We start from the raw sequence: 13,139 nt of genomic DNA, 5'->3' as shown, positions 1-13,139 counted from the left end.
TTTGACTCTGTATCCCAGATGATTGTGTCCTTGAATTACAATGGTGAGGACAGTAGAGACCAAGAAAGTAGACACTGGAGACAATCAGTAAACTAAATATAATAATGGTTCTAATTTCAGTTATTTTGAGACTTTATCTAGAGATCTGTCCTCTCTTCTCATAGAGCATCTACCCGCCACTCTACTGTTAACATTTTGACAACTGCTGATCCAAATCTGAGTTGTCCAAAAGTTGCCTGGTATTTCCAGATACCCCAGACTTTCAGGCACATTAAAAATTTTAAAATAATAGAAAGTACAGGGGTGGATCCTGCTTGAAGGAGTTCTGCTTAAGGTCCCCACTCTAGGCCACTTGAGAACACATTGTCATCAACAATGCTAAACATGCATATATGTTGACATACTCTGATCTTTTAGTTCCTACATTGTGAAGAATACTAGTAGAGTAATGCTGGTTTTCTCCAGCACTGAGTGGTGTTTGGAAAAGGCATCCTCCAGCCCAGCATCCTCCAAGGTGTTTTGCAGTCCTTGGCATAAATAGGCATGTGTGGAGCCTCTGATCAGAGATCACGCATGAAGAATTCCCTCACCCTGTATCATCCTTTCCACCTGACCCAGTCATGTTTAGGTATGACACACAGATAAACAAGGATCAATTTCAGTATGCTCTGAGCGTATAAGATAAATGTGGACTTTCTTTTTTTTTTTTTTTTTGAGAGAGAGAGAGACAGAGCTTGAGTGGGGGAGGGGCAGAGAGAGAGGGAGACACAGAATCAAAACCAGGCTCCAGGCTCCAAGCTGTCAGCACAGAACCTGACATGGGACTTGACCCATGAAACCTGGGATCATGACCTGAGCCGAAGTCAGACTCTTAACCGACTGAGCCACCCAGGCACCCCAATGTGGACTTTTAACACTACATAATCTTGGAAAAAAAATATGCATATGATAAAAAATTTAAATATGTACTGTAAAGTATACCATGTCTTGCCTTTCATGTCTTTAAGAGTAATAAAAATTTAAAAGATAACTGCTTTGAGTACCTAAATCTACCTAGTTCTCAAATTATTCTTTAGACCCTGCATTATTTTCTGTTTCTTCATCTGCTCTGAGTCGGCTGATACCCTTTCCCACTGCAGCTGGAGAGCAGAGGCCCCAGGCAGTCTTCCGTGTGTCTGCCCCACAGTGCTGCCTCATTTCCACTGCTGATAATTGTTTCAGCATTTCCTGGAAAATCGAAAGTTTTATACCTATGCATAGCTCATTGCTAAGAGGGACTAAGAAGTTTTGAGTAACTTTTTCATCTCCTTATGTAACTCACACAATTCCTTGCTGTTTTTTGACGTAACTGGAAGCTTTAAAAATGATTTAGTATTTCAAGTCAATAATTAATTGCAGAACAAAGATGAACAATCCCCCTGAAACTTCAGTGATTGACTATGAATGGCTATTGCCTTCACCACTTGCCATTTTCTCAGAATCGATGCACCTTGTCAGTAATATGCAGATGGCTTCGCTTCATAGACATCCCAGATTCACAAAGTCGATGTCCTATGACATAAGTAAATATATTTTAAGTAAATGTCCTTACAAAGAAGCATACTACTAAATTTCTTTACAAGAGGAGCTGCCACTTGGTGATTGAAATGTGGCCTAATTTTTTTTTTTTTAATGAGCAAAAAATTTTAGTAGATTCTTCCTCAAAAAACACATAAGAATGAGGAATAAACACAAAGGAAAGTGTGCAATATCAATAGTCATCATGAAAAAGCAGACTAAAAATACAATGAGAAACCACTACACATGACATCAAATATATCCTAATTTTGAAGAATAATTTTACAAACAATTTTTCGAAAGTATGTCTAGATTAGGAGCAGGATTCTGAGAGGATGGTGACAACAGAAGATGCAACATTTTTAATGTCTTCCAACTCGCACAGACAACGATTTAGCAAAACCAAAAACTGATGGACCACATGGGCAATAAACTGGTGACAAAGTATCTCCACAAACCACAAAAATGCAGGCTGATGAGATAAACCAGCAGCAGCCCCCTGGCCTGCTTGGTATCAGTGTCTTGCAGAAAACAGAGGGACACTCTGCGTGGCCTCCGAGGAGCAGGGCAGGTCAGCTCACAACAGCCAGCAGTGGGTGTGGGAATGGCGGTGGAGTCCAGGACAGGGCTTACGGTGGTTCTTAGACACAGGAGAGGTCTGGACCCCGTGAGGTCTCAAAACTCAGCCTGCAGAGCTTCTTTCCGGGATGAGAGCTCACAATGAGGAGTGGAGTTAAAATTAACATGGCAGAGATGACAGAGAAAAGAAGAAGAAGGTTCAAATGGAAGTGGATGAGCCGCGAAAAACCTTACATGCGTTTTCCTAAGTCAGAGAAGCTGATCTGAAAAGGCTCCAGTCTGTATGGTTCCAAGTCTGTGACATTCTGGAAAAGACAAGACTGTGGAGACAATAAAAAGAGCTGTGGTTGCTGGAGGGCAGGGAGGGATGGACAGGCGCAGTACAGATGACTTCTGGGCAGTGAAACCATCCTGTATGACACTAACATGTCATTATATGTTTGTCTAAAGTCATAGGAAGCCTCGCGCCAGGAGAACCCCAGTGTAAACTGGGTCTTTGGGTGACATTCGTATGTCCGTGCAGGGTCATCTAGTCTGAGAAAGGCGCCACTCTGGTAGAGGGTGTTGATGATAGAAGAGGCTGTCGACAAGTGGGGCAAGGGATATACCTTCTGCTCAACATCCCTGTGAGCCCACAACTGCTCTAAATAATAAACTCCATTAAAAGAAAGTGGGTGTGTTTGTTTTCAGTTAGTACTGCAAAACATTGCCACCGATTTAGTAACTTAAAACAACATAAATATATCATCTCACAGATCTGTACTTCAGAATTCTGGGTGGTCTCTGCTGGTTCCCTCTTCTGAGTCTGAAACCAAGGCATCAGCCATCTGGGCTATTTCCAGAAGGTTCTAGGGAGAATCCACGTCCACACCCATTCAGGTCAATGGCACAGCCCAGTGGTTGAGGGTCCAACGTCCTTGGTGTGTGTTCCAAGACTCATTCTCTATCTCTGGAGCCTGTGAACATTCTGTGCTGTGTGGCCCTCCTCATCTTCTCCTTCTCACATGTCATCATGCTCTTGTCTCTGGTTCTACCTCATCTCTCCTTCCTCCAGGTGGAGAAAGTCCTGTGCTGTAAGGGCTCATGGGATTAGGTTGGGTTTACATGGATAATTGCTGGCTCTCTCCCTTGTTTTATTTTATGGTCAATCAATGTTCTTACACCTGCAGACTCCATTTTTCTATGTGACTTACATATTTGCAGGTCCCAGGGATTAGGACACAGGCAACTTTGGGGGACCATTCAGCCTCACCCAATCTGGGAGGGGCACAGAACCCGGAAATCTCAGGAAGCATGCTGCTGTTCAAAAGCAACAGAAGAGGGAGCTCCGTGACAGTAGCCAAGTTTCCCTGAACTGTGCCTCCTTCTAAAAGTTCAGAGACTTGGGGCGCCTGGGTGGCGCAGTCGGTTAAGCGTCCGACTTCAGCCAGGTCATGATCTCGCGGTCTGTGAGTTCAAGTCCCGCGTCAGGCTCTGGGCTGATGGCTCAGAGCCTGGAGCCTGCTTCCGATTCTGTGTCTCCCTCTCTCTCTGCCCCTCCCCCGTTCATGCTCGCTCTCTCTCTCTCTCTGTCCCAAAAATAAATAAAAGTTGAAAAAAAAATTAAAAAAAAAAAGTTCAGAGACTAAATTCAGGTGACAGGCAACAGAAAAGTATAGACATAGCCTTTTTCCAAAAACAAACTAAAAGGCAAAAATATGACACAGAATGTGAAAGAACAATATTAAGCAGAATGAGAAAATTTCAGAATGGAGGTAAGAAAACTGAGGTTTTAGAAATTTAAAAAATGTAGCACAAGAAATAAATACAATAGAGCGTGCTTTAAGAGAAAGAAAAGGTGGAAACAGACAATGTGTTGAATATAAAAGAGAGAAGAAGGTAACTTAAAGAAGGATGAGAGAAAGTCACAAAAACATGGAGAATACGCAATTCAACATAAAGATTTAACATAAAGATAATTGAGGTCTCTGGAAAAATTAACAATGGAGCCAGGGAACAGAAAAAAGCCACTTACAACAGTAACTCAAGAAAACTTCTCGAATGTATTTGAAGCTGTATGTGGAAAACACAACGAGCACCTAAGAATATCAACCCAGAGTGACCAACATCAAGCTACATTCTAGTAAAATTATTGCACTTCAAAGAAAATGCTGATTGGGCATTGAGGCAAACTGGCAAGTGATTTATAAGGACAGAAAAATCAGATTATTATCAGGCCTTTTTTGACAGCAGTATTTTATGCTAGCAGAAAATGAGGTAACACATTTAAGATGCTCCAGGAAAGAAACGTTAGCCAGGGATCTTATATCCAGCAAACTGACCTTTAGATGTAAGAGGTACAGACAAACTGAACAGCATACAGGAACTCAGGGAAATAGTTCTCAAGATATGTTTCTGAGGAAGCTTTCAGAGAACGTGCTCCTGACTCTCCAGATGACTAGAGAAACATCAGAATGAGGCTTTGTGGTGGCATTTAATATATGGTTACTTTTGGAACTGGGACCGCAGGACATGGAAGGGGAGAGAGTGTATGATGGCCATGTGCTTACATGGAGGGTAGTCCAAATACCAGAAAACAGGTTCCCAGGGGTTTTATACGTGATAGTAGTGTTGGTATTGTTATTTTGAGACTGTTATGTTATAATGGGGGTAAGGTAAATGAATATATCTAGGGATATATTTACAATTCTATATAAATATTAAAAGGTAAAATTATGTTAAAAGATTTTCCAAAGGGGAGTACCTGGATGGCTTGGTCAGTTGAGCCTCGACTCTTGATTTTTGCTCACAGGATTGAGCCCAGCATGGGTCTCTGCGCTGAGCATAGGGCCTGCTTGAGATTTGAGATTCTTTCTCTCCTCTCTGCTGTAAGCACTTCCCCCAGCCCCTCTCTCAAAAAAAAAAAAAAAATCCCCAAGGAAGTGACCCTCCACACTGCATGATTTTGCCCTGAAATCCTACTTCTAAAAAAAATTTTTTTTAACATTTATTCATTTTTGAGAGACAGAGTGTGAGTGGGGGAGGGGCAGAGAGAGAAGGAAACACAGAATCTGAAGCAGGCTCCAGGCTCCGAGCTGTCAGCACAGAGCCCAATGTGGGGCTTGAACCCACGAACCGTGAGATCATGACCTGAGCTGAAGTTGGACGTTTATCGACTGAGCCACCCAGGCATCCCTGAAGTCCTACTTCTAGGTGTGATGGCTCCACTCTAACCCTGGACATTCAGTCTATACACCTGGTGAGCGTTTAACCCCCTCAGTCCTTAATTCCTCACTCACAGCCAGTCTAAAAATCCTGCCAATTCTGCCTTACAAGTGTCCCTCACATCTGTCGCTCCTCGCCGTCCCCACAGTGCGGCCATCTCGCATGCGGAGCACAGTGATAGTCTCCTAAATGGTCTTGCATCCTCCACTTCCACCTTCTATCCTGTCTTCCTATGAGCTCTCAAAACAATGTGATGGCACCACTCCATGGCGTAAACCCATCGCTGGCTCCCCAGAATCCAGGAATAGCCACAGCGGCTTGAAGGATGTGGCCCTGGCTGACACTTGAGCCCTAAGGGCCAGCTTCCCGGCCAGATTTCTGGTTGTCCAGCCCTACCGGCTATGTTTGGCTCCTCAAACATGCCAGCCAGCGTCTTAGGGGCCATCACATTAATAGTTTTCTCTTTCTATAATGCATTCTCTTTCAGCTGCAATATCTTATTATTCCTCTGGGTTTCAGATTTCAACTGAAGTATCACTTTTTCCAGGAAGATTTTCCAGATCTTTACCCTAGATTAGAGAATACAGCCTGAGTGTGTAGCACCCTAAACTTCTCAGGAACACTGTGAGCATGGTAATTACATTTTTGAGCCAGTGTTCCCCTAACCTCGAGGTTTCATGAAGAGAGAACCTGTCTGCCTATTTCCCAAACTATCCCATTTCCCAACACATAGCAGATATTGATTAAACATTGACTGAATGGATAAGGGAATGACTGTCTAAATATAGGGGACTGGGGCAGATAAAAGTCTGCTACCTTCCTTACTCTAATCTTTGCATTTATTGAAACCAAGTGTGATGCCATCTATTTTATATTTAAGGGGATATTATTTCTAGGATGTTCTCACATTTATAGTCATTAATTTGCCTATCAATTCTCAAAACTTTTCCAGGCAGGTCATTTAATTAACCATCCTAACTTCCTCCCTCCCTTCTTCCCTTCCTTCCCTCCCTCCCTCCCTCCCACCCTCCCTCCCTTCCTCCTTCCTTCCTTCCTTCCTTCCTTCCTTCCTTCCTTCCTTCCTTCCTTCCTTCCTTCCTCTGCTCCCTCCCTCCCTCCCTTCCTTCCTTCCTTCCTTCCTCTGCTTCCTTCCTTCCTTCCTTCCTTCCTTCCTTCCTTCCTCTGCTCCCTCCCTTCCTCCTTCCTTCCTTCCTTCCTTCCTTCCTTCCTTCCTTCCTTCCTTCCTTCCTCTCCTTCCTTCCTTCCTTCCTTCCTTCCTTCCTTCCTTCCTTCCTCTCCTTCCTTCCTTCCTTCCTTCCTTCCTTCCTTCCTTCCTTCCTATCTTTTGAGAGAGAGCTCGCACAAGTCGGGGAGGGGCAGGGAGAGAGGGAGAGAGAATCTCAAGCAGGCTTCGCACTGTCGGCACAGAAGCTGATGTGGGGCTCAGTCTCACTAACTGTGATACCCTGACCTGAGCCCAAATTAAGAGTCAGTTGCTTAACCAAGTGAGCCACCCAGGTGCCCCTCCATCCTTACTTCTAGCCCAGTAAAAACTGGTTAACTAGTACCCTCAGTTAGTAATGCTTTTATGTTCTGTTATCAACAGACTAGGCAAACTATAATGGGGAAAAAGTCTATTATCATCGATTTTACTAAAATTTTACAAAACTACCAAGTCATGCATAGAGTCAGCCCAGTTTTCTACATTTCCCGTATTTGAGGTTGTTCCAAATAATGATCCTATAGTCATGAAAAAAAAATGGATTGAATTGTCATGGCACAGAAGTTGATAAACTCTTGTATGAAGACTTTCAAGAACAGAGGTTTTTCTAAAGCAAAAAATAGAATGCATGAATTCTTTGACTAGTAACTAAGGTAACCACAAAAGTAAATTAACCAGAACATCTTACCTCGAGCATTCTGGAAACTTTTGAACTCCTCTTTATGTTATTCTGCCTTTCTTAATTGCTGTGGCATCCCAAATGACGTGAATGTGTCTGTTTTCTCACATAAATGTTATAGCTGTGTGTGTTTCTGCTGTGCAAGTCAGGATTTCCTAATAAACCATTGTTTCAACTTCTGAAAAATCATGCTGGATTAAAACATCACTTTGCTGTGAAGTGGGTGTGTTAAAGGGACAGGAGCCATCTCTTGCTAAACGAACCATTATTTCTAAATGCATATTGGTTTTTATTTAATCTTCAACTAGATCAAGAATGTATGGAGCTATTGATCTTTTGCCTGTCTTATCATTCAGTTTCTTCTTCTTCTTCTTCTTCTTCTTCTTCTTCTTCTTCTTCTTCTTCTTCTTCTACCTTCCTTGGCATTATCGAAATGTAACTGTAGATGGACTTGTCTGTTTTAGGGTGATGTGGTTTACATAACTTTGCAACAATTCCTGTGGTTGTATCTTGCAGCGATACTGAGCGTGGGCAGCAGCGCGGGTTACATTAGAAGTGAGAGCAAGCTGAGCAAGAGCAGTACCAGACGCTGGGGAAGGGCAGGGTCTGAGAAAACGTCCTGACTGCAGGGACCTGTCCTGGGAGAGCAGCCTCCAGCACTAGATGGAGTGGAAGTTTCCAGATTGGCATGTAGCGTCTAGCACGAAGGAATCTAGCAAGCAAAGAGGAAGGGAGAAGATCTGCCTCCGACTCAGGTTAGACTCCGTAGTTTATAGAACAAAGTAAGAGTTTCTCCGAGGTGCTAGGAGGCTGTCTGTGTGACACAAGAGATGCATTTTGTCTGATTTCTAGTTTCCAAGTAGCTGAACTGAATGCCACTTGAAGGTGTGATTAAAACCATAGCTTTAGGGGCGCCTGGGTGGCGCAGTCGGTTAAGCGTCCGACTTCAGCCAGGTCACGATCTAGCGGTCCGCGAGTTCGAGCCCCGCGTCAGGCTCTGGGCTGATGGCTCAGAGCCTGGAGCCTGTTTCCGATTCTGTGTGTCCCTCTCTCTGCCCCTCCCCCGTTCATGCTCTGTCTCTCTCTGTCCCAAAAATAAATAAACGTTGAAAAAAAAAAAAACCCATAGCTTTAACCATGAGCTGATCTAGGCTTTCTAGGGCCTGATGCTTATATAATTTTAAGGGCTCTGTTTAAAGGAAAGACAGAATTATGAATACCAGCTGCCAGAGTCCCTCCCCACACCTTGGAAAGGACCTTCCAGCAGAGGCTCCAGGGGTTGAGCTGCCGAGAAATGTGCCATGGGTCCAACTGTACGGCTCCTGGGCCTGACCTCTGTCCTTGCTTTTGCTTCTGTATCACAAGTGATTAGTCTGATTTTGGTCCTTCTCCGTGTGACGAGGCCCCTGTTGTAGGGTATTTGTCCCTTTGCTGGCCTGCAGAGCCGGCTTCTGCCCTCTGTCTCTGCGGTGGCTAAAACGGGCCGAGAGGAGGCCAAGAGGGTGCTCTGCAAGCACATGGGTAAGCCGCTCTGGGACTTCAGCGGAGCAGGGAGACCAGGGAGGAGAGGGGCTGGGTTGGTTGTGGCGGATGCGAAGAGGAAGGTGGAACATGTAACATCAACACTGAGGACTGGGCATGGGGGTGAGTGTGCAACAGTTGTTGATGTGGGCCCGTGTGTTCACATTGGTTGAAAACACAGCAGGCGGTAAAATTGAGTTAAATACAAAAAGCCTCAAATTACTTCCACCCCCTCATTATGTTCCTGGGATTCAGGAAGAGCAATTGGCAAATGACCTTCCTGTGCCAACAACCATCAGATGTTCTTAGAGTCCAAATTGTGAATCAAAATATGTGTCAGAACGGACACCCTGTGTGCTGGCCGTCTGCAGTGTCAGAGCCTTTCAGCCCCAGAGCCCAGCTAACAGCCTACCCAGGTGAGGGGGGGGGGAAGCATGCAGGCTGCAGGCAGACTTCCCGGGCTCCGTCCCTGCTCTGCCTCATAGGAGCTGGGCGCCCAAGAGGGACTCGCTCGTGCTTGTGTCCCCTAGTGACCCCTCTGTGCAGTGGAGACGCCCACAGAAAGTGCTGCGTAGGATTCTAGTGAGGACTGGGTTGTTATTTACAGGACACAGTCTGGAATGCGCCTGGCAGGCACACGTAAGTGGTGTCTAAGTATTTCACAAATAAATGTTTTCTGAAATTCTTCCTGGTTCTGAGATTATCCACTTCTGAACAGCAGTCTATTCTGCCCAGTCTTCAGCATTGATTCACTTTGCCTTTCGATGATTCTGAGTTAAAACAATTTTACGAACACTGTGTGTATCAGAGGACCTTCTCAAAGGACAAAAAGGACAGCTCGGTGTGCACTCATGCTTTCGCCCAGACCATTCAGTTTTCTGTCATGAAGCAGCAGCCTGTGCTGGTTCCCTTAGGAGAATGCTCCAGAGGCAGGGCGTTCACGCGGGACGCTGCCCCGGCACCTGGCGTAGATTTCCATTCCTTCCATGTCCCAGCTGGGGTGTGACCGCTGCTGCTCCCGTGGGCAGTCTGTGCCCTCCGTTAATCCTTCCTGATCTCACTCGGCTTTTCCTGAAGTGTGAAGCTTTTCTAGCCTTTTGATCTTTAAGCCTCTGTGTCACAAAGTGAAATCCTGTGGATTCACAAGTCTGGTATTTAAAGAACTTGGGAATTCCCGAGAAGGTGTGCTTTTTTATTGCTTGGTTTCAACTGCAGTTCAGTTCATTAGGAGTTAAAAGGAGGAAAACAGTGACTGTCCGTGGTTCATGTCTCCAGGATGTGTAGCTTTGGAAGAATCACTACTGTTTCAGGAATGCAGATGCCAGTCATCCTGTGGTATTAGTTTATAAATTATTCTTTCACATGCACTCTTAGGTCAACTTAAACTTCCCGGAAACACCTAAGAACGTTTTGTGCTTGGCTCAAATAATTTTTATTGGCATATTTACTTATGACCTCACACCCCTAAGTGTGTTTAATTTCACATACGTTATTGTAACGTGCCCAGGCTGAGAATACTCCCCACGGCAAAGGCAGCGGTCCACAGCCCCAGTGATTTCTGTGGTAAGAGAAAACAGACTTCCTGTAAGAGTTAATAGTGACAACAGCGATAATAAAATAATGATAAGAGCTTTTATGGAGCGTTTAATGTGTGCCCAAGGCCAAGCTAAGCAGTTCTTTGTCATGCTTTACCCATGTAATATTGAGACTGGAAGCACTCTGAGCTATTATTTGCATTTTAAAGATAATTCTTAAGCAAAGTATTTCATAATGAGATCGTATTTGTAAATACTGCACACACTGCATCATGATCTGCATTTTAGTGGTGGATCATGTGGGTATACATCTGTGCATGTCGGCTTCTCAGGATCTGATAGTTGCATAATACTCCATTAGTTGGCCTTTTACCTTTTCCATCACACGTGCTTAAAAGCATGAAGAATACACACATGTAACATAAATTTGTTTATTCAAATAGATATAAATCTGGCTATAGATATGGATGTACAGGCAGATATTGGTAAAAATAGTTTATACTCCATTGCATCCCAGAAAGTCTCTGGGTTAGCAGTAAGCCGAACAAAGTACGAAACACAGCTTAAAAGGAGTTATTATTTAGTTACTTCATTTTAAGACGTATCCTTTTGTAAATAAATAATTTCATGAAGTTGGTTAATGAATAAGTTTCAGATAGTGCTGTTCTTATAAAAGCTGCAGAATGTCCATTAAAATAATTAGATGTCATGTGCACACACATACTCCATACACCACTTAAATGCATATAATCTATTTGGTTAATAGGTAATACTGGGACTTTGTCACAAAAATGTAAATTGTGAAATTCACGTTTACCCTTAGTGTTATAGAGGAACACTTGCTTGCTCAGTTCAATCATTATGGGTATAAAATGATCAAGCAAAGCAAGACTTTGCTTCATAAATTTTTTAAGCATCTAGAGGCTTCAATTTTAATTGAATAGAGTGGTTTCAAGTGTTGTTTTTCAAATTAGTGAAAACGTGTTTAACCAAGATGCAGAGGAAGTGATTTAACAGAGCAAAACTCAGAAACTCCATTTGGCATTTTCAGGGCAGATTTCAGGAGGAAATAAATGCATTGCAAAAAAAGAAAAAGAACAAAGAAGAAATAATTTTTATTCCTGAAAAATTGTGGATAACTAAAATCCCTCTTCTACTGCCAGCTATATTTCCTTGTCCAGCGTCAATACTGTTTACAAGAGACCGCACAGCCTTGTATCTATAAAATGTTTTGAATTGTAGCCTTTTTATTTATGTAAATGCCTTCAGCATTTATGTATACAGTGAATGGTATAACTCATTAGAAACATGACCTAATCAGCTATACTTTAAAAACTACATTCCCTGGGGGCACCTGGGTGGCTCAGTCGGTGAAGCGGCTGACTTCAGCTCAGGTCATGATCTCGCGGTCTGTGAGGTCAAGCCCCGCATCTGGCTCTGTGCTGACTGCTCAGAGCCTGGAGCCTGTTTCGGATTCTGTGTCTCCCTCTCTCTCTGACCCTCCCCCGTTCATGCTCTGTCTCTCTCTGTCTCAAAAATAAATAAACGTTAAAAAAAATTAAAAAAAACCCTACATTCCCTGTATATTGGGAACTAAGAGTATTTAATTAAATCATCTTTTGATATTCAGAAAATTCTAGAAAATATTTGCATATAAAAACAAAGAGGCAATCAATTTAGGAATAACACCTAGAAAAGTCCACTCAATTAAAAGTAACTATAGTTATTAATCCCGACTTTATTTTTTTATTTTAATTTTTTTCAACGTTTTTTATTTTTTTATTTTTGGGACAGAGAGAGACAGAGCATGAACGGGGGAGGGGCAGAGAGAGAGGGAGACACAGAATCGGAAACAGGCTCCAGGCTCCGAGCCATCAGCCCAGAGCCTGACGTGGGGCTCAAACTCATGGACCGCGAGATTGTGACCTGGCTGAAGTTGGACGCTTAACCGACTGCGCCACCCAGGCGCCCCTTAATTTTTTTCAATATATGAAATTTATTGTCAAATTGGTTTCCATACAGCACCTAGTGCTCATCCCAAAAAGTGCCCTCCTCAATACCCACCACCCACCCTCCCCTCCCTCCCACCCCCATCAACCCTCAGTTTGTTCTCAGTTTTTAAGAGTCTCTTACGCTTTGGCTCTCTCCCATTCTAACCTCTTTTTTTTTTCCTTCCCCTCCCCCATGTGTTTCTGTTAAGTTTCTCAGGATCCACATAAGAGTGAAAACATATGGTATCTGTCTTTCTCTGTATGGCTTATTTCACTTAGCTTCCATCCACGTTGCTACAAAGGGCCATATTTCATTCTTTATCATTGCCACGTAGTACTCCATTGTGTATATAAACCACAATTTCTTTATCCATTCATCAGTTGATGGACATCTAGGCTCTTTCCATAATTTGGCTATTGTTGAAAGTGCTGCTATAAACATTGGGGTACAAGTGCCCCTATGCATCAGCACTCCTGTATCCCTTGGGTAAATTAATCCTGATTTTAAAAAGAAAAAAAGGAAACTAAAATATACAGGAATTTATTTTTTTGACAGTTAAAAATATATATAGCTTATATATAAGCTTCTAAGGGCAGAAAATATACCGTAGTTAAGTTAATGTTCAGTGTTTAATACAATTTCACATGGAAATTATTACTCAAAACTTTTATTTATTTAAAAAAATTTATTGTTTTATTTATTTTAGAGAGAGAGAGAGACAGAGCATGAGCAGGGGAGGGGCAGAGAGAGAGGGAGACACAGAATCTGAAGCAGTCTCCAAGCTCTGAGCCATCAGCAGAGAACCCCATATGGGGCTCAAATCCACGAACCATGAGATCATGACGTGAGC

At 43.1% G+C, this 13,139-nt stretch overlaps 1 protein-coding gene across 8 annotated transcripts in view; it reads left to right on the top strand.

Moving 5' to 3' along the window:
* The window catches only part of TRPC6 (transient receptor potential cation channel subfamily C member 6), a 133,285-nt gene that overhangs the window by 60,576 nt on the left and 59,570 nt on the right, over nt 1-13,139 (top strand). The window contains exon 1 of one of the 8 annotated variants that reach the window (XM_019811185.3): nt 7,107-7,996. The exons of 5 other annotated variants lie outside the window; for them this stretch is intronic. In XM_019811185.3, coding sequence (XP_019666744.1) covers nt 7,905-7,996 — 92 coding nt within the window. In that variant the 5' untranslated portion in view covers nt 7,107-7,904. Of the gene's footprint in view, nt 1-7,106; nt 7,997-13,139 lie in introns of those variants that run through there. 2 more of the 8 variants (XM_045038169.1, XM_045038172.1) reach the window with 2 other exon arrangements.

This window comes from Felis catus, chromosome D1 (assembly GCF_018350175.1).
Source record: "Felis catus isolate Fca126 chromosome D1, F.catus_Fca126_mat1.0, whole genome shotgun sequence".
Taxonomy (NCBI): Eukaryota; Metazoa; Chordata; class Mammalia; order Carnivora; family Felidae; genus Felis; species Felis catus.
The sequence above is the reverse complement of the archived record's forward strand: the minus strand, read 5'-3'. Positions and strand labels throughout refer to the sequence as shown.